Below are 17,656 nucleotides of genomic sequence, written 5' to 3'. Positions count from 1 at the left end.
ATAAGGAAGTCTCCTTGCTGTGCTTTATTTTTGTTCAGCTGGGACCGCAGTAGTCTTGAAGGAACCCCCACCTCAACCGCAGAATCTCTCCAGAGCTCACACCTGGCCTCTCCGTGCCGGGTCCTGAGACCTACAGATCGCTTTCCTAGGAAGGCTCAGACTTGTAGGTGCGCTGCTGGCCTTGGCAGGTTGAAGAAGAACGCATGCATACTCTTCCTCAGTGGATGGAAGAACCGCACGGCCACCGGGACCTCCAGTCATCCGGGAAGGTATGGCTAGCTCGGGAATCCGGATAAGCAGACGCTTCCAAGTGTAACTCTGGATCCCGGGCTCCGGTTGCCCCCACATCTCCGGGGCTTCCAAGCAAAAGGGGACAAAACTGTCCCAGAGGAGGAGTCTCACATTAGGACCGCCCACCTCTTTCGGTTTTGAAATTTTATTTATGCCTCCGGAGATGGTTCAGTTTCCAAGTCGCAGTCAGTGAAAAGAGGCGGGGAGGTTCCCTGTCTGAGGAACGTGTCGCATGCTCGCGTGCAAATAGCTCACCAGGGTTGCCCCGGCGCCAGCTGTTTATTCAAGTATGGGTCAGGTTAGCCACCTGGGGCACAAATCCTGCAAAACGAGTCTGAGAGCGGGACGAGCTCTTGCAGGTAGCAGGGTGCAGCTGCCGAGCTAAAAACTGACAAGGGAGAGGCAAGCTGGCGGGCGCAGGGGGCAGCGCTGGGCCGGGCCGGGCCGGGCGGTGCTACCGGGTGACTGCGCCCACGCGGCGTCCCGCAAGGAGCGGACACTGCAGTCTCCCCAACAGCGGGGAGCAGCCGCGATCGCCCAGCCGCCGCGCTTTCTCCTCCGAATCCCTTTGGCATCTGGGACACTAAGAGCCTTTTCTTTGCATGCGGCAGGGGAGGGGGAGGGGGAGGTGTCGAGGAATCAAACAGGGGTTCAGAGCAGGGAGCACGTGAGGATAAGGAGTTGGTCCATGGGGAGATGGGGTGACCCTGCGTGTGGCGAGTCTCACGCCCCAGCTGCCTGTTACCCCAAGGCCAGGGGCCCACTGTGCACTCCCACCTATCTCCAAAGTGCGCAGGAGACACAGCACTGCTCCCCCCACCCCACCCCAGCACAGGATTTTTCCCCTCCCTTAACCCGCACCTCTCTTTCTCTCAACGTCTCCCTTCAGTTATCGAGACTCCTTGAAAGTTGGTTTTCCCATGGCTGAACCTGGCTCTGGGGAGGCCAGACCCTGAAATGGGCCCAACTCTGACCTCAGGCGCTTGGCTTGGATCTCCTGCATGGAAAATAAAAGATAGATAATAGGATGTAGGAAGGTGATCTCTTGCAAATGAGGAGAGCAAGAGATGGAGGGAGGGCCTGGGAGAGAAGAGAAGGGAACATGGGAAGAATTAAGATGCGTTAGGGCCTGGGGATTTAGCTCAGTGGCATAAGCTCCTGCTTGGCAGCCAAGAGGTTGCGAGTTTGATTACTGGTACAAAAAATTTTTTTAAAAAATAGATGTGTTGTATACATATCCAAATGCCTCTTAGTGAATGTAATCAATCTGGACTGCAAACATAAACTAATACAAAATTTAAAAATAGATCATTGCATTGAGCTGAGGCTCAGCCTTGGAGAAGATGCAAGAGATTCATTCTCCTTTTCCAAGCCCCTTGCCTTTCTCTTAAGCTAGCTTCTTGCATTTCTACCAAAAGAAATGCCTATCCTGGGATCCCGACACCTCCCCACCCCTGCCTCACCAGCCTGAACCTCCATTTAGAGAGGCCTAAAAGGGAAGGAGCCCAGTCCAGGCTCCATAGGCCTCCAGAGGTCTCTGTTTGGAGCAGGATTCATGGGCCCCTCCAGACTGGACAAAGTAAGAGACCTGCTGGCATCTGCCCTCCACCTCGGGCAGTGCCTGCACCCAGAGACCAGGCCTTGGAGGGAGTGGTCGCTCTTTCTTCCAGAGACTTCTCAGATGCTGTGGCTGCCAGAGGATGAAGTTCAGGCAACTCCTAGCTTGGCCCTGCACAGGCCTTTCGCTCTATACGTTGTCTCTTGCTGGGATTTTGACTAAACATCAAAGAAGGTAACTTTTAAAAAAAATCATTTCAAGATTTTAGTTTTCATAAATGGTGTACCCAAATATAAGGAGAAGGTACAAAAATCTTAAGGTATACAATTTGAATTTTTCACAAAGTGAGCATCAACGTGTATAGATAACCCAAGAAGGGATTATAAACAACACACAAATTATTCTCTGTTTTTGACACCAGAGTTTGAACTCACATCCTTATGCTTTTCAGGCAAGTACTGTGCTGCTGAGCTATATGGTGGACCCCACAAGTTACTCTTGATCAGGACGTTAGTAAAAGGGCTTCCTCCCTGCACAAGACTGTGAAATATTTGTACTATTAGTAAAAATATTCAAGTTTATCTATACAATAAAAGATCATGGACAGAGCTTTCCCTGCAAAAGGCTAGGACATTTTTAGTGTGTACGGAGGGGTAGAAGTTAGTTGGCATTACTCAGTGGGCTTCTGATAGGGAAAGCACGATAATTCAGTAGGTAGTCGAATGCTGGTGTAGGATTGTGTCTCGCTTCTAAAACTTGTCCTCTAGTGACAGCAATTCCTGTTTGGGTCACACTGACCCATCAGAGAGAGAGAGAATGAAAAGGATGGGTGAGCTGAGAACGAAGACATTCCAAAGGTCTCATTTGTGTCATACACTCTACATGGATTTATTTCCAAACAGTACATTGCTGTGGAAAAAGGTGGCCATGTTTTAGAATAAACTTAAATATTGATTTAACACTGTGTGTGGCTTCCATCCTGACCTTTCTTTTAGAAAAGAAAGAATTCTATATCTGTGCCCTATTGGCACATTTTAAAATATGTGAAACATTTGAAACATTTTAAAATATAAAAGCAATCTTCTCATCTGTCTGATATCAACTGGGATATCGTCCAACATTCTCTGCGCAGTTTTTTGATATATAACCCTATCTGCTGATGGGTTATAACAGAAAGGATCCTAGTCCAGAAAGTACTGATGCAGCACTGGAAGGCATAGGGAACTTAAAGGGAACTGCATTTTCTTCTATATGTGGGAAAGTATTAGAGTCTAGTGCCATTCAGCTTTAAGTGAGGTATATCAAGGTTGACGACAGTTTCGGTGCTTAGAAATAGAACAGCTGCACAACTGCATCCCCTTTTCCTCTTCCGGCTGGAGGTGTGGTTCAGGAGTAGAGTGCTTGCTTGCCTAGCATGCGCAGTGACCTGGACTCAATCCTCAGCACTGCAATCCATCGGTCAATTAGTCAATCACTAAGTCAAAGGAAAGAAACAAAAGCAAGTTAGTTCTGCTTTAGACAAGGAAAAAGAAAATGGGAAAACTCTTGTGTGAAAGATGGAAAACCTTTTGGGCCTGTCCGAAAGCCTGACATTTCCTTGTTCTGCAGGCAGGAGTCTGACAGTTATGCATTATCTTGGCAGGGCTGTGTTCATGGATCAAATCCACACAGGCAAACTGTAATGAACATTAACTTGGTGAATGCTATTCTTGTAAATAACAGCCATTACTAAATAAACACCTCAGATGTGTGCAGCACTCCAGACAACAAAATAAATTTGAGGCCAATCCTTTCCTTTACAAAGTTTGTCATAACTGCTGGGTATGATGATACACATCTGTAATCCCAGAACTCTGAGCGGCTGAGGCAGGAGGATCACAGATTTGAGCCACTTTGGGAAACTTAGCAAGACCCTGTGTCAAAATAAAAATAAAAATAAAACAAAAATAAAAATAAACAAGGGCTGGAGGTACAGCTCAGTAAAAAGGATTTGGGTTTAATTCTCAGGGATGCCAAAAGAAAATTGTCTTAATCTTTAAATAAAACACAATACCGAAGTGTGTCTTTACCTTCCACTTCCCTCACTTAATGATTAGTTTTGAAAGAATTATAGTAATATCCAATATTTATGAGACCCTTTGTGCCTGCTATTTTATTATATTAACTCATTTCATGTTTATAAGAACATTATGAAATAAAAATTATTCTTCTCAGGTTATAAATGAGGAAACCAACACACTGAATATTAAGCAACTTGACTGTGATTTAATGATAGTCCTAGGATGTGCTGTCCAGAGATCCTAGGGCCTAAAGAACCTGTGAGGAATTGTCTACTAATCACATTTTACAAGATGGAAACTGTCCCAGCACAGGTAATTAGTATCTGTCTCAAAATCACAACCTTTTCTGGGGAAGAGCACAGAAAGTCCTGCCCTAAGGTGGGCTAGATGTCAATAAGAATCAAGTTTTTGGGATTTGATTCTGTTCTGACCCCTAGGAACTAGGAAAGATCTCCTAAAGCTCCCAGCACATGCAGGCTACAAGGTGTCTGGCCCGGGGAAAGTCCCCAGGGCCAGCTGTGTAGCTGACAGCTGAGGCCACAGGGATCCAGCCCCTGACAGCCCAATTCAAGACACCCAGGGGAGGAGACAGACTAACCTGGTCTCGAGTTTGGGTCTAGCATCTACTAGCTCTGTGAGCTTGAGCCTGTATTACAGCCTCCCTACCCTATAGTCTCATGTATAGAACAGGTATGTCCTCAGGGCTGTGAGGGCCAGAGAATAAATATATAACATATGGTAACTATTCGTAAGAGGAAAATTGATAGTCCAGGCCAGGTCAGAGATCTCCTCCATTTCCACTTTTCATTGATTTAGCTTACTGCTGCTCAGTAGTTAGCAATATTATGCTGCTGGGAATTCCTTCAAAGAACTCCCCTAAAACTTCCACAGACAGCTAATATGCAAAGAAGCCTTGAAGATTTTTTTTTTTGGTTAGGGTCTGGCTAAGTCCCTAGTTGCCAGGTTAGACTCAACCTTGAAATCTTCCTGCCTTAGCATCCCAGAGTTCTGGTGTTCTAGGAATGGGTCAGTTAAGCTCTGAATTGCTTCTTAATCGGGGACCTAAAAGCAAAGACTGCTGCATGTATTGGAATGCAAACCATTTCACCTGCATAGAACTGTTTGGTGTATTCTGGGCATAGGGATATAACTGCCATACTTAGAGTGCATGAGGCACTAACTAAAGCATATTCCTTAAATATTTAACAATGTCTTGGCATCCGTCTTGCAGTACTCTATTTGTCAGCCCTGAAACTAAGTGAAATAACTTTCAAAACAGTAGTTTTCAAGGTTGCGTGTGCTGGGTATCATCAGGAAAACATGGAGATTTCTAGGTCCTGACCTGCAGGTTGGGCCAGGAAATTTGCATTCAGTTGGCACTCTTACCCTTATGCTAAGTTTGTGTCCTTAGAATACACCTGGAGAAAAGCCACGCCAAGGAATTGCTGACCAGAGAGTCCTTGACTCTCTCCAGGGAAAAACCTCACAACCAATGCCCTCCGTCCTGCAGGAGTGGCAGACAAACAGTAGGTGCTCCTCAGTCATGATGGGCTCCTCTTCTCTGTCTGTATGCTTGAAGTGTGGTTTTATTTGGTATGTTTCTACCACACTGCAGCCTATAAAAACACCAAAATGTGCAGAGGTGCTCCAGAGAGGGGACAGCACTAGACAGGTTTCCCTCACCAACTCTGATCACTGGAGTGTGAGTGATTGGCTTTTTAACCAGCAAACACTTGGTTCTTTGGTGAGTGTGTGTGTTGGGGAGGGTGATGAGAAAAAATGCAGGTACAAAAAAAACAACAACACGCTGTCCCAGCTGTCCCAAGGGAACTGCTGTGGAGTTCGCCCATCACACACCTACAGATCCGTATCAGAGTCTAAACAAGGTGTGCCGAGTAGCTTAATTGGAGACTCCAGGAAGGTAGGTTTCACAGACTCATGGGTGGGCCGGGGGTCACTTTATTGTCTGGGCTTCAGCAAAATGAGATAAGAGCCTGTCCATCTCAAAACATTTGGGGTTTGAAAAGCTGATCACATCATGCTTTCAAAGAAAATAAAGCCCTCTTTTTCAGGACAGCATATCACCGTTGTCTTGGAGCTTAAATATTAAGGAACACATTGTGTTAATGATTAAAACAAGAGTGATTGATTTAGGGGCTGGGGGAACAATTTAATCTGGGTGAGAGGACCCTACTACCTGATGCCTCAGGAGAGATATTAGTAATCACAGAATGGGGTTAATTTGTGCTGTTATTTTTAATAATTAATTATAAATCTGACTGTGTTGGCAGCTGGAGGTACATTTTTCATCATCTTTTGGGGCTGGCCTTATTGCTCTGCTCTGTTTAATCGGAGGTTCTTAGGGGACATAGGCTCAGAAGTGATTTAAAATGAAAGAAGGTAAATGTTTGTTACAATTACAATAAAATAATCAGATGATTTTCAAGTTGAAAGGGAGTGTGGACAGTATGGGGCCTAATTATTTCACTGTCTCAGATAAGAAAATATGGATGCCAAGGAATGGAAGGACTTGGCTGGTTTTTGCTGTTAAGCAAAAAGACCCCTGCCAGGTGGCAGGATGTTATGACCCTTCTCCCACCAATATTTCTCAGCTCTCCTATGCTTTCCACCTTTCTTAATCTCTGTTGCACACAGTACAGAAAGTAGTTCCTCTTTTCCAAATAGCCAACTTATACAAATGTAATTTTATAGATGAGCTATCTAGTCTGAAGTCTAACTAGGCTGAAGTCTGTCCAAGGGGAGAAGACCTCAGCGCTTTGTGGAGACAATAAGGTCCATCTCAGGGAAAGAAATCCAGGAGAGAAAATGTTCAGCTCTCCCTGGGTACCCAGAGCTCAGGGTACTGAGCCTCAACCCTGCTCTGCAATGCTAGCTCCAGACTGCAGAGAGAGGCTGGTGGTGACTTCAGGGCTCTGGGCGAGTCCCTTCCACCCTGCCATCCGTCCCCTTCCTTGTTTGTAGAACAGAGATGGGGCTGATAGCTCCCTCTGGGCTCCATCAGGAGCAGCTTGTGAAATCAGTTCCTGCTTGGGAAGGTTTAGAAGCCACCACATTCCACCTCCCTGCTAATATGATTACAAGTACTTTTGGGGGGATAGGAAGGCACCAAATCCTCATTCTCCTACTTTCTTTAAAAAACGGCTGAAGGGCATCTGTTTTTTCCCCTCAAAGAGGTGGGTGCTTCTTTGCTTGTTACCTTCTTGGAAGCCCAGATTGCTGAGGTTAAGAATTCTTAGGTATTCCACGAAAAAGAAAACAATCAACAACAAAATTAATTGCTGGGCCAGGGCTTCAGAGAGTTTCTGAGCTATAAAGTCGTTGCTAACAGTAAAGGTAGGGCCAGCCTGTCTGCAAGCCACCTTGGCTGGATCTTTCAGAGGAATCTGAAAGGTCCAGCTTGCAAAGAGGAAGGAGGCGGTTCCTTTCAGGAGCTGTGTGCCCAAGAGTCTTCACCAAGGTATTCCACAAGGAGCTCTTAAAAAAGCTTTTGGAAGGAAAGTCACCTTTTAGTAGCCAAAGGAGTATCTCTTTTAGGGACACAGCTCAGCGCAGAGCCAGTTTCCCAACGTTTGGAAATCCTTTAACAGTTTATGGAAGGCCACCCTTTAAACCAATCCAACAGCTCCTTTCTCCATAACCTGATTTTAGAGGTGTTTCATTATCTCTAATTACTCGGGGTAAATGGTGATTACTCAGTGTTTTAATCATCAGTTTGGGCAGCAGTTACTCTAAACCCAGGGAAGCCCAGACTCCCATGGGTATTTTTGGAAGGGACAGCGACTAGTCGGTGCATGCTTTCTAGTACCTCCGCACGTGGTCCCCAGGTGAGCCCCGGCCGCTTCTCAGAGCCACAGGCAGCGACGTCCCAGCCCCGGCGGCATCCGCGGGCCGCGGGCTGCGCGCGCTTCCGGGACCCGGGCCTGCGCGGCCGGGCCGGGCGGCGGGGAGGAGGATGTGGGCGGGGCTCCCATCGCCAGAAAGGGAGGAGGGAAGAAGGGAGGGGCCGCCTGGGAAGAGGAGGAGGAAGGAAAGAAAGAAAGAGAGGGAGGGAAAGAGGAGGAAGGAGTGGATGCGGGAGGGCAGAGGAGGAAGGTGGGCGGGAAGGAGCGCGGCCGGACGCGAGGTGAGTTCTGGCTGGAACCCTGCGACGCCGGGCTGAGTCCCTCCTGGCCTCTGACCCCGATACGATTCCCGTCCGAGCCGTCCCGAGCCTGCAGCGCCCCATCCCCGGCCCTCGCCCCGTTCCCCGAGCCACTCAGAGGTCCCCAGGAGCTGCTTCTGGCGAGCCCGCTACTGCGGGGACCCATGGTGAGCGAGGTACCTGGCGCCGGCGAGGGCCGCACTTGAAAGGGACCGAGGTCCGACTTAGGGAGAAGCTCGGGGCGCCGGGTGCACCCGAGGGAGGAGGTGGCGTGTCCCGCACCCCGCAGTGGTGTCCTTGGAGGGAGGTGGGGTTCCTCCGCTGGACACCTCCACATCCGCTCACGCCTGTGCCCCAGGCACCTTCTCCATTCCCACTTTGGGGTCCTCGCAGCTGGAGAGGCGGGACGTTGAGACGTCCTTGGTACGGGGTCCTTGGAAAGGAAAGGTGGGGTTTGGGTCGAGCGCGTTACTCCAGGGCTGGCGGGTGCGATTCGCAGACGGGAAGGGCCCGGAGAGAAAGAGGCGAGAGCAAACTGGCTCTGAGCTCCAGCGGGAGGTAGAGCGCCTGAGGACTCGACGTGGGCCGAGGACACCGAGCCCGAGCCGGGTCAGTGGCAGGGAGCGCTGTCGCGCGGTCCCGACGCCCGTGGGGCTGCGTTGCGTCCAGGGGACCGGCGCTCACCTTGTCCCAGAGAGCTGCGAGCCGCCGCTGCAGGACGCGCGTGCTCCCCGAGCTTCTCCTCTAGACTGGCTGCCCCGATCCTTGCACGGGGAGGTGTGGGCGACGTGGTGACTCTAAGGGCTCCTGCGGCGTCGCCTCCCAAGGTTACACTCTGGAGGGACGCACGACTCCTCCAGGCCCCCCTCAGGAGGAACCCTTAGGTAAAGGTCCCGGGGGATTCGGGTCCCTTCGGACCCTCTCCCCGCGGGAACTGGACCCGGGCCTCAGACTCCTCCTGGGCGCAGCTTTGATAGATGGTTTATGAATATCGTGGTTTTAGGAGCTGAAGGCTTTTGTAAGACATTAAAACCCCAAGAGACACACAATTGGTAAACTGAGGCTACCTGAAACTTCGGCGTGGGAAGGAGATTCCGGTAGGGAAGCAAAGCGCAACACCCGGAGCTGTATCCCGCTCCTGCCTCCGCCGGGAGGTGGGGAGAGGTTAAGGACATGGTCTTTATCTCTGTAACTGAAAAATCTGGGGAAAAATCCGAAATTGAAACACGAACCTGCTTCCCCATCCGCTCGGCGACAGCGCAGCGAGCGCTGCGACCGCCACCCGGGCGGTTCCGAGGGGCCGAGATGGTCGCGTGATCCCGGGATCGCGCCATCCCCGATGCCTGCGCCAGGGGACCGGCCCGTCTCTGCCTGCTTCTCACTTCTGGAGACCTCCCCGTGGGGCTTTCTAAGGGCTCCAATCTTTTCAAAGCAAAGCAGGGAAAGAAAACCCTTGGCTTTCGCCAGCCCTTTCCTAGTTCGCCCCAGCGCCAGCGTGGGACGGGGAGAGGAGAAACGGCTCCAACCGCGGCGCGGCCGTCGCCGGGCGTGGACGGTCGCGCAGGGGCGCCCTCGGCCTCCGCACCCGGACGCGCGGTATCGGGTGGCGCCGGAGAGAGGGCAGAGCTGCTGCTCCGTCCTTTACGTCTTTTTCTAAATGGCTTCTCGCAGAGCGCTCCCTAAAGCACAGTTTAGGTTTGGAAGGGGAAAGCGTGACCTCCATCCCGTGCCATTGCGGAACGACGCAACCCAAGGCGGAAACTAGGGACAGGCTCACGAAGGAGAGGCCCAGTGGAGTAAGCGCTCGGGCAGGAATCGTGGGGCTCAGGCCCCGCGGTGACGCGGTGCATACAGCCCGGCTGAACGCGGAATTGCGCCAGCTCCAGTATCCGAACTGGCCCTCGCGCTAGGTGAACCGCGAGCACCGCTTCCCCGGGCATTGCTTGAGCTGTGACTTGATAAAATTCTTACAGGAATATTTGCTGCGACTCTGCAGAGGGTGCAAAGGAGGAAGGGGGTGGGGGAGGAAGTGGCGCGGGCGGGGCGGGGGGGTGGTGTAGTTGTTTAAAAAATAAGCCAAGCCGGGGAACCGGAGACGCAGACCGAGGGCGAGTGCGGGCCGAGAGCTGTTCAGAGTTTGCTCCACTCTTGGGAACGTGGTGGGATTTCTTTTCTGCGCGGGTCGAGAGTCGTAAAACCTCGGCGACATTGTAAGACTTGAAACATGGGATGCGCCCTTTCTTTGGCGACGCCTCTTTTTGAACTTGTCTGGAACCCAGAGCCCAAGCATCTGTCCCTCCGCCTTGACTGGCTCCGCCGATCGGTTTCTTGGGGATCCGCTTTACTGGGGCGGGGGAGGGGGGTAGTGTGGACGCAACGGCCGACAGACACCCTAGGAGGATTTCCCAAACTGGAACCAGAGAAACGCCTCTAGCAGCCTGTCCCTCTTTCTCACACTGGTGACACCCAGAACCCCCTTCCTCCCTGCCCGGGGCGCTGCAGGGAGGGCAGCAATTTTTGCTAAATGTGTTGTCCTGCTGGTTTGAAGACTCGCAAGCCCCCGCAGGGGTGGATGGCTATCGCTGGGAGCGATATTTGGCCTCCTGGAGACCCAGCGCGCGCGCGCGTTTGTGTGCCTGTGTGCGCGAGGTCCCTCGGGGCTTTTTCCGTTTCAAGTGCCTTTCGGGGGTGAAGCTTCGAGCACTACCCAGACGCAGCAGCCCCCTCCCTCCCGGGGTCGCGTCTGAGCTGGGAGGTGCAGTCCCCACAGCGCGCTCTGGACTCCCCGGCTTCAGGCCGTGGCGCGCGGATCTGCACGGATGCGCCGCGCGCCGCAGGTAGAGGCGATCGCTAGGTCCCCGACCCGGCTCCTCCCCGGCGCTCGCGCGGCGGGTGCGAGGTCTGGGGCGCCGCATCCATGGGCGGGCGGAGCAGAGCCGAGCGGGGGCGGAGGGTGGAGTGGGCAGGGCGGGCGCCCCAGCGCACGGGGTGGGGCCTGAGCACTCACGTGACTCCGAGGGGCTGGAAGAAAAACAGAGCCTGTCTGCGCCGGAGTCTCATTATATTCAAATATTCATTTTAGGAGCCATTCCGTAGTGCCATTCCGAGCGACGCACTGCCGCAGCTTCTCTGAGCCTTTCCAGCAAGTCTGTTCAAGATTGGCTGTCAAGAATCATGGACTGTTATTATATGCCTTGTTTTCTGTCAGTGAGTAGACACCTCTTCCTACCCCCCATCCCGGGAATTCACCCCCAGCCTCCTCCCCATCGCCGTCGGTCCCTGCGGTCCGACCTTCCTTCCAGCATCCGCACTCCGCGCGCTGGCTGCGCTGTCGCGCTCCTCTTGGCCCCGCAGCCCGGGTTCTCGTAGCTTGCCGGGTGCTTTTAAAGCCTTGCCTGCCCCCCCTCCCCGCCCTCTCAGATCCCGTGCGATGCAAGAAAATGGGGCGCGAGGGGCCTGAGGAGATGCAAGGTCCCCAACTAGGGGTTGTACCTTGAGGGCTGAGCACTCCCTGTCCCAGCCCGACTGGCTTGGGCAGCGCCGGGTGTCCCCGCGCGCCGTTCCCAGCCTCCTGTCAAAATCCCTGAGCTCTCTGTGGAATCACCCCAGCCCCTGCCCGGGAGCGGGTCAGCGGGCACTGCTTTCCTTGCTGGGCGGTTCAAACTCATGGGCTGTCCAGCCACCGGAGCAGACCCCAGGCTCCTTTCCTTGCCGCTGCCCCCTGCCGCCCTGTCTTCTTCGCCCGCCCGGTCCCCTCTTCTAGGTTTTTCCTTCTTCCTGCTCCCCAAGAATTTGGAAGTTAGGGAAGTTGGGCTCAGAGGGTGGAGGAAGAAAGGGGGGCATTGGGGTGGAGGAAGCGGGGGAACACGTTGGAGGTCCGAAGTGGTAAAGCAGTGGCATTTTCATTCTCATTCTCGTCCCCCCACCCCTTCCCAGCCCCCTCAATGTTAACTGTTTATCCTTGAAGAAGCCACGCTGAGATCATGGCTCAGATACCAGTTGGGACAAAAAAAGATTAACAGGATGGAGGCTATCTGATTTGGGGTTATTTGACTGTAAACAAGTTAGACCAAGTAATTACAGGGCAATTCTTTCTTTCAGGCCTTTCTCGGCCGGTTGCAGCTGCTGGTAGTGGGTGGGTGGGTGGGTGGGTGGAAGGGTGTGAGGGAGAGAACACAAACTTGATCTTTCTGACCTGTTATACATCCTGACCCTCCGCAACCAGCCCTCTATGCATATGCGGAGCCATCTCTGTTTCTGTCTGTTTATTGGTGTTTATTTATTCTTTAACCTTCCACCTTTCCCCCTCCCCAGAGACACCATGATTCCTGGTAACCGAATGCTGATGGTCGTTTTATTATGCCAAGTCCTGCTAGGAGGCGCGAGCCATGCTAGTTTGATACCTGAGACGGGGAAGAAAAAAGTCGCCGAGATTCAGGGCCACGCGGGAGGACGCCGCTCCGGGCAGAGCCATGAGCTCCTGCGGGACTTCGAGGCGACGCTTCTGCAGATGTTCGGGCTGCGCCGCCGCCCGCAGCCCAGCAAGAGCGCCGTCATCCCGGATTACATGCGGGATCTGTACCGGCTGCAGTCTGGGGAAGAGGACGAGGAAGAGCAGGTCCACGGAGGCACTGGCCTGGAGTACCCGGAGCGCCCTGCCAGCCGGGCCAACACCGTGAGGAGCTTTCACCACGAAGGTCAGTCCCTGCCCCCACCGGGTGGGGGAGGGCAGGGCAGGGCAGGGCAGGGCGAGCGAGCGGGGCTGGCTGGAGGCCTGGAGGCCTGGAGGCCGTGGAAGGAAGCCCTGGGGAAGACAGTTCAGGTTACATCAAAGCCCCACTCCTGGAGGCCGAGGAACCAGCCAGCCGCTTACCTCCAAGAATTTCCAGAGCTGCTGCCGATGAACGTATTTTCTGGAGACAGAGGGGGAGGGGTCTTGGTGAAGGGGACCACCATTCAGACAAGGGCTAGCTGGCCCCAGCGGTGTGTTTTTGCCATATCAAAGCCTTTTCTGCCTGGGTTTTTTTTTTTTTTCCAAAGCACCTACTGATTTAATATTACAGCTGCGTGTTTGTCAGGTTTATTCAATAGGGGCCTTGTAATCTGATCTGAATGTTTCCTAGCGGATGTTTCTTTTCCAAAGTAAATCTGAGTTATTAATCCACCAGCATCATTACTGTGTTGGAATTTATTTTCCCCTCTGTAACACGATCAACAAGGCCCGCTCTGTGTTTCCAAGATCGCTGGGGAAATGTTTAGTAACATGCTCAAGAGGGGAAGAGGGAGAGCGGGGCTGTGTGTGTTTCCTCCTGCTCCCGCTCTGTTGGCCCCTCTTTTTTCTTTACAACTACTTGTAAAGAAAACTGTGTACACAAAACTAAGAGTGGGTTTTAAAAGGGGAATCCGGAGGTGGTGGAGTGAAGGAGTTGACACATGGAAATTATTAGACATATAAAGGAGGCTGGGAGATACTTTGTCTTTGGTGCTTGATAGATGCTAGCTGAGTTCTGCTGGTTCCCTGACTGCCTTATTTTACCGTGCCTGCAAATGAAGAGGTCCTCCTGGCATCCTGGCACTGGCTAAGCAGAATGTACCACTCACATGCTTTCTCTTTTTCCCTTCCTTCCCAACCGTTGCGCAGAACACCTGGAGAGCATCCCAGGGACCAGTGAGAACTCTGCTTTTCGTTTCCTCTTTAACCTCAGCAGCATCCCAGAGAACGAGGTGATCTCCTCCGCAGAGCTCAGGCTCTTCCGGGAACAGGTGGACCAGGGCCCTGCGTGGGAGCAGGGCTTCCATCGCATAAACATTTACGAGGTTATGAAACCCCCGGCAGAAACGGGGTCTGGGCACCTCATCACACGACTACTGGACACGAGACTGGTCCACCACAATGTGACACGGTGGGAAACTTTCGACGTGAGCCCTGCGGTCCTTCGCTGGACCCGGGAGAAGCAGCCCAACCATGGGCTGGCCGTGGAGGTGACTCACCTCCATCACACAAGGACCCACCAGGGCCAGCATGTCAGGATTAGCCGATCGTTACCTCAAGGGAGTGGCGAGTGGGCCCAGCTCCGGCCCCTCCTGGTCACTTTTGGCCACGATGGCCGGGGCCACACCTTAACCCGACGCCAGAGGGCCAAGCGCAGCCCTAAGCATCATCCGCAGCGGTCCAGGAAGAAGAATAAGAACTGCCGGCGCCACTCCCTCTATGTGGACTTCAGCGACGTGGGCTGGAATGACTGGATCGTGGCCCCACCAGGCTATCAGGCCTTCTACTGCCACGGGGACTGCCCCTTCCCACTGGCGGACCACCTCAACTCCACCAACCACGCCATCGTGCAGACCCTGGTCAACTCTGTCAATTCCAGCATCCCCAAGGCCTGTTGCGTACCCACTGAACTGAGTGCCATCTCCATGCTCTACCTGGACGAGTATGACAAGGTGGTACTGAAAAATTATCAGGAGATGGTGGTAGAGGGATGTGGGTGCCGCTGAGATCAGGCAGTCCTTGAGGACAGACAGCCAGACACACACACTACACACAGACACATACACACATACACACCTTGCCATCACTCACCCATACACCACACAGACTGCTTCCTTATAGCTGGACTTTTATCTTAAAAAGAAAAAGAAAAAAAAAACCTAAACATTCACCTTGACCTTATTTATAACTTTATGTGCAAATGTTTTGACCATATTGATCATATATTTTGACAAAATATATTTATAACTACGTATTAAAAGAAAAATAAAATGAGTCATTATTTTAAAGGTAAACGATGGCCTTCTACTCCTCAGTCTTTTCTGCTCTATCCCTTTTAATTGTTTGCTGTTGGTGGGAACAAGGGGCAGGGGGGAAGCCTGGAGGTGTGGGGAGTGGAGGTGGAGAAGCTGTGGGGACCGGAAGTACACTCTGGCAGCGGGAGATGGTAATTGCCAGGATGAATTGTTTCCCATTTCTAGTTAATGTTAACAAGGATGCAGCATCCTGTCCCATCTGGATGACACATGCCTTGGAAGAGCTGTGGGATGAAAGGAGGCGGTCACATGAAAGACTCAGTTTGGGGCTTCTTGAGCATCTCTGTTTTGTTCACCTGTTGGAACTGCGTCACAGCCCAGTGCTCTGGGGAAGTCTCAGCTCCAGGAAGTCGATTTTATGATACCCTAGGGTGTCTCCACGTGTGACAGGGATAAGTGATTCGCACACGCTCTATAGTGTGTATGTGTGGTTTCCTCCTTCCAATGGGGTTGTGTGTGTGTGTGTGTTTGTATTTAGAACTAGGCTCTACTCAACTAAAAAAAATAGTGTACTTACCTTCCAAAAGTTTGACAATGACTATTGATGACTATTTTTAGGTACTACCTGGTGGCATTCTCCTGTGTTTCATGACATTTTCCCTTGTCCCTGATTCCCCACAGGCAGCCTTCATCAAGTTAAAAATCCCAAAGGATTGAACTAGGATTCTGGGGACCTTGGCAAGGGGGCCAGGTACAGAAATATCAAACGTTTAAGTAGGCACTGGGCTGCTGCTGCCTGGCCTGTCTTTCCAGGCAAATGTCAGACTTTGTGCGGCCTCCCCTCTGTACCCTTCTCTGCACCTGGGCAGAATGAGACACCCTGGCAGCTCTGATGTTTGGGCCAGGATTTCTTCAAGGAGCAAGCTTAATTTCTGGCCCAGTAACAAAGGATGACGCTGATGGCCTTGCAAGTGGTGGTGGTGGGGTCTCTGTCAAGCACAGAGCAATGCCATTCTGGAAGGATATGGTTAGGTTAGGAGGTTCAGAGAAGTCTTTGGTGTTTCTTTCCTCCAACAAGGTTTGAGTTTTGGCCTGCTTGGGCTCCCTGTGTGCTGTCTGCTGGCATGGTCAGGGGCTGGCAGTAGACAGTGTCCCTGTGTAGCCCTTTTGAGAGGACAGATGGACACAAATTTCTGTGTCCTGAAGGTCTGCATAGGAGTAGTGGCAGAGTTGCTGTTGCTGGTGGTGTGTGCATGCCCTCCAAGAGCGCGTGGGAGGCACATGCCTGGCGTGTGTGTTTTCCTGTGTGATGTGTGTGCATTCTTGTACATAGTCTTGCACACACTCCTGGCTGGGGGTGGGGTGGGGGTGGGGAGGGTGAAGTAGGATTCATTTTTGTTTTTAATTACTGAAGTCCTGCAATCCTCCAAAAGGAGCAGCTTAGTGGAAACCAATAAAAATAGAAGTGGGGTGGTTGCCAAAGCCCCAGCTCCCTGGAGAGCGCAGGTGGAGAGAGGAGATCAGAGCCCGAGGCTAAGGCAGAAAGACTCCACAGTTCCTCCCCAGCTCCCTAGGAAGAGGGACCTTCCCTCCTTTCTGAGCCCCCCCAAGTCGCTGCCCCTTTGATTAATGGTACGGACCTTGAATAAATCATTTAGAGGAAGCCCACTATGGGTTCTCCTCAGGCAGCCTCATTTTGTTTTGCCCAGTATCCAGCGGCCTCATTTTGTTTTGCCCAGTTTACAGCAACTCTCTGCAACGCCTCTATCACTGCAGGAACCCTAGAACCCCAACACTGGTGCCAGTGACACCCCCCCCCCATCCTGGCAAGTCCCGAGTTGGTGGCTGTCCGGCTCAGGTCACTTTCTAGCAAGTACTCCACGCCTCCTCCCCCTTTTTCTACTGGCTTATTTTCAGGAATGGATAATGTTGTTTATTTGTTCAGCCAAATATTTGGTCTGGGGAATTTACCGTGAAATTCTGTGAATTGCATATACCTAGTTAACAAAATAGTCCTAATGCCACAAATGTTAGCATGAAAAACAACAGACCGAGCAGTGGCCTGCTTTAACTCTTTAAATACTATTTAAAAACCTAGTTCCGAGGCCCTAGGAAGATAAGGAATTGGAAGTGGTGGAGGTTACCTAAGATAGGGTTTAGCAGTTTAGAGTCGTACCTCGGTGCCTTACAGCAGTTGTGGGGCGGTCCTTTTGAATCTAGCCTGCTATCTCCCCCTTTAAAATATTTTCTCCCCAGGGTCATGGTCCCATTACTCGAAGAAAGATGAGGAAGGAGAAATTTCCTTGAGGAATTCAGCAAAAGTCTTACATCAGAGGAGCCTGCTTGGTGAATTCCCTGCCCAACCCTTGAAATGCAACCGGCTTCCTAGGCGCTAAAGACTAGCGGGGGGGGGGGAAAAAAAAAAAAAAAAAAGAGGGGGGACGCATCCAACATTCCCTACTTTGCTTGCATAATGCGCCCAGGACCTGCCAGGTGACCTGCTGACTTTGTTTTCCGTCTTGATCGCTCTCATTCCGCAACCCCCCAGCCCCCCACGCCGCTGCAGCCTGACAGCGCAGCCCTGCTAGGGCTCCGCGCGCCGCGACGCTGGGTACCCCAATAATCCTTGGCCTGGGACTGACATCTGAAGAACCTGCCCCCGCCTCCTGCGCAGCCAATTTATAAAGAGGTCCAAGGGGTGTTGGGGAGTCCTCCCAGCCTGGCGGCGACGCCCTGGGGTTGTAGTTTAGGGGTCCCCTCCCCCGCCCCGCGGAGGACCTGCCCAGCCCATTCGCCCTCGGGGCCGCGGGCCCAGGTGAAGCCGCGCGCGCACAGCCG

General features: G+C 52.2%; 2 protein-coding genes across 6 annotated transcripts; one reads left to right on the top strand and one right to left on the bottom strand.

Annotated features, from left to right (window-relative positions):
- Positions 1–2,712: 2,712 nt before the first annotated feature.
- On the bottom strand, positions 2,713–11,237 carry LOC134475842 (uncharacterized). Of its 5 annotated transcripts, XR_010047133.1 has the most exons (6): positions 9,139–10,126; positions 8,756–8,835; positions 8,252–8,504; positions 7,736–7,937; positions 3,415–3,525; positions 3,314–3,323 (listed from the first exon to the last, which is right to left on the bottom strand). XR_010047133.1 is itself a non-coding variant. In XM_063247897.1 (5 exons), exons 1-4 carry the CDS (start codon positions 9,403–9,405, stop codon positions 7,773–7,775), a joined length of 765 nt encoding a protein of 254 aa, XP_063103967.1. In that variant the 5' UTR covers positions 9,406–10,120; the 3' UTR covers positions 2,713–3,323; positions 7,736–7,772. The 5 variants fall into 5 exon arrangements, 3 of the variants coding, with proteins under 3 accessions (XP_063103967.1, XP_063103968.1, XP_063103969.1); XM_063247897.1 differs by lacking the exon at positions 3,415–3,525 and having other exon boundaries at positions 2,713–3,323; positions 9,139–10,120; XM_063247898.1 differs by lacking the exon at positions 7,736–7,937 and having other exon boundaries at positions 2,713–3,323; positions 9,139–10,089.
- Positions 11,154–14,857, top strand: Bmp4 (bone morphogenetic protein 4). Its single transcript, XM_023565919.2, has 3 exons — positions 11,154–11,278; positions 12,386–12,768; positions 13,713–14,857. Exons 2-3 carry the CDS (start codon positions 12,393–12,395, stop codon positions 14,567–14,569), a joined length of 1,233 nt encoding a protein of 410 aa, XP_023421687.2. The 5' UTR covers positions 11,154–11,278; positions 12,386–12,392; the 3' UTR covers positions 14,570–14,857.
- The last annotated feature ends 2,799 nt before the right edge of the window (positions 14,858–17,656 follow it).

This window comes from Cavia porcellus, unplaced genomic scaffold (assembly GCF_034190915.1).
Source record: "Cavia porcellus strain 051 isolate PalLab524CR breed Dunkin Hartley unplaced genomic scaffold, mCavPor4.1 scaffold_1, whole genome shotgun sequence".
In the NCBI taxonomy this organism is placed as follows: Eukaryota; Metazoa; Chordata; class Mammalia; order Rodentia; family Caviidae; genus Cavia; species Cavia porcellus.
Note: the sequence above shows the minus strand (reverse complement) of the source record. Positions and strands in the feature narration are given on the sequence as shown.